The following is a 2,500-nucleotide window of genomic DNA, read 5'->3' on the forward strand; positions in this document are numbered from 1 at the left end:
AGTGAATGAGTGGAGGAGTAGGTGGGTGGGTGGGTGGTTGGGTGAGAGAGAGAGCAGAGAGAGAGAGAGAGAGAGAGAGAGAGAGAGAGAGAGAGAGAGAGAGAGAGAGAGAGAGAGAGAGAGAGAGAGAGAGAGAGAGAGAGAGAGAGAGAGAGAGAGAGAGAGAGAGTGTGTGAATGTGCTTACATGCGTAACACAATGGCAGCACCTATACATATAAAAAAAAATCAAGGCCCATAAAGCGGCCCCGCAGAGCACGCCTACATACCAGTCGCCGCCGCTGCGAGGACGAGCGTGAGCAGCCACATGGGCAGGCCGCCTCCGCACACCTTCATGTTGTCGCTCAGTCTTGCAGTGTACACACGGACACACGCCTTCTGTGTACGTTTTCTGCACATACACACACAGACACACTACCTGCCGCACGGTTGATTCAGGAAGCGGCCACTTTTCATTTTCTTTCTACTTTACATTCAACTTCCTCCAACTGACTTGGCTATGTTCTTGGATCGAGAATTTACCACTTCACGTAAAATGAAAGGAGATAGCACTCTTCCCCGGCAATTTAAGGAAACGTTTACATGGCCAGTAAATAGAGCGGTTCGCCAGCCTGTTCCCTCCTTGGTCTCGCGGACACCTGCAGGTTCCTCACTCACTTCCTTCAAGAACTTGTTCCCACACTCCCTCGGAAGGTCCTCCCTTTTCTCAAGCGAGGCTGGCGTTCATTTCCGGTCTCCGTGTGTTGCAGCGCTCTGACGCCGGTCACTTCATCCACGTAAGGCCTCGCAAGCGTCACGGAAAAGTCTATAATGACACAAAACACTCTACTTCCTGTAGGTCGCGAAGAGGCTCGTGTTTTGACCCGAACGCTCTTTACTGGAAGGTGGAACCTCCAGCTTCAACGAAGATTTCCTGAGTCACAGCATGAATCTTCGGTCATTCCCTTGCCCCACGTGATGGCTGTCTTCTCGTATTCCTGGTACTTCGGGAGAGGACCGAAGGGAGTTCCCATGCAGCTGAGGGATTCGACGACCTCACGCCGTCCTAGCAGCACCTCATCTGAACCGCCGCGGGCTCTTTCGGTAAACAAAGATCAGGTGCCAGCTAGCATATTCTGGCTTGTATTTTAAGCACGCCTTTCTTTCAGAATGCAATAATTTCTTCCATTTCATTCAGAGAATAGTAAATTCAACTCAATTTACGTTAAGTTTAATGTGGTATATTTAATGATTAATCGGTTTTCATTATGTCATGTTAATCATCGTACATCGTACAGCTAAACGCTTCTCCTCTACCTGAGGCGTCGTCATGGAAACCTGTTGAGTGCAATAATTCTGCTTAATTTTCTTTAATTTCATTTACAAAAAGAGGTCTAATTTTCTACTTCAAACCAAATAATTTACAGGGTACCCTAGAAGATGAAATGAATGACTCCCCACAATCAAAGTTTTCGTTTACTGCTATGCGCAAATCGTCAGTCATTTTTCTCAGAGGTGTGCGCGTCGTCTGCAGCAATACACAGCTGATCTGACAGTTCAGCATCCCAGTACACTTCTCCCTTGCACATTTGCAGTGAGGCAATCGACATGCCGAGAAAGATATATTGTAAGCAGATTTGTGTAAGCAGAGAAAACTGCTTAGTATCTTGTTGAAAATGAATATAGCAGAGGATCGTAAAGCGGAGTGTCTAAAGCCCAGCAAAACGTTGATAATTATTGATATCGGCAAAATGCTTTTAATAAATAAGATCCATCTATCACGTTTAGTTGATCTAAACGACTGAAGGGTACCTGGTGCCTCTTTCAAAATGCGTGAAGCATTTCCTCAATATGGGTAGTATTATTGCTCATGAAGTGTTGCAAATCTCATAACAATACTGTGATCAAAGAACTGAACCAGGATGCGTTTGGTGGGTTTGAGCCTTTGGATATTCCTAAACCTCATCTTGTTGGGGACTGGAACGTATTTATACCTCCTCTGGGTACAATATTGGCGATACGCCGAAAACAACCGCTTCCAGCCCGTTTCTCGTAATTATACAGGTCACTTTGCTGATCGACGGCATGGTGAGTAGACCCCTGTTACTGATCTATAGGTTAAATGTCAACCTTCTCACTCTCTCTGTCTTCTCCCCCCCCCCTCTCTCTCTCTCTCTTTCTCTCTTTCTCTCTTTCTCTCTCTCTCTCTCTCTCTCTCTCTCTCTCTCTCTCTCTCTCTCTCTCTGTCTCTCTCTCTCTCTTCTTCCTCTTTCCCTCTTCCTTTTCCTCTCTTCCTCCCTCTCCCTCTCCCTCTCTCTCTCCCTCTCTCCCTTCCTCCCTCCCTCCTTCTCTTCTTCCCTCCACTCCCTCTCTCCCTTTCTCAGTTCCCCTCACCTCCTTTCGCAATCTTCCCACCCGTCATCTCACCTATTCTCTTTACTCTCTGTCTTTTTATTTATGTCTGTCTTCCTCTCGTTCTCTCATTTACCAACCCACCTTCCTTTCTTTTCCCTTCCTTATCA

General features: G+C 46.6%; 2 protein-coding genes across 2 annotated transcripts in view; one reads left to right on the top strand and one right to left on the bottom strand.

Moving 5' to 3' along the window:
- LOC113820490 (uncharacterized) overlaps positions 1 to 1,080 on the bottom strand; it is a 17,556-nt gene extending 16,476 nt beyond the window's left edge. The window contains exon 1 of the mRNA XM_027372843.2: positions 269 to 1,080. Within this exon, the coding sequence (XP_027228644.2) occupies positions 269 to 398 (130 nt within the window). The 5' untranslated portion in view covers positions 399 to 1,080. The remainder of the gene's footprint in view (positions 1 to 268) is intronic.
- A 398-nt stretch (positions 1,081 to 1,478) lies between these two features.
- Positions 1,479 to 2,500, top strand: part of SiaT (beta-galactoside-a-2,6-sialyltransferase) — a 7,735-nt gene continuing 6,713 nt past the window's right edge. Inside the window, exon 1 of the mRNA XM_070129342.1 lies at positions 1,479 to 2,066. Within this exon, the coding sequence (XP_069985443.1) occupies positions 1,901 to 2,066 (166 nt within the window). The 5' untranslated portion in view covers positions 1,479 to 1,900. The remainder of the gene's footprint in view (positions 2,067 to 2,500) is intronic.

The sequence above is a fragment of the Penaeus vannamei genome, chromosome 13 (genome assembly GCF_042767895.1).
Source record: "Penaeus vannamei isolate JL-2024 chromosome 13, ASM4276789v1, whole genome shotgun sequence".
Classification (NCBI taxonomy): domain Eukaryota; kingdom Metazoa; phylum Arthropoda; class Malacostraca; order Decapoda; family Penaeidae; genus Penaeus; species Penaeus vannamei.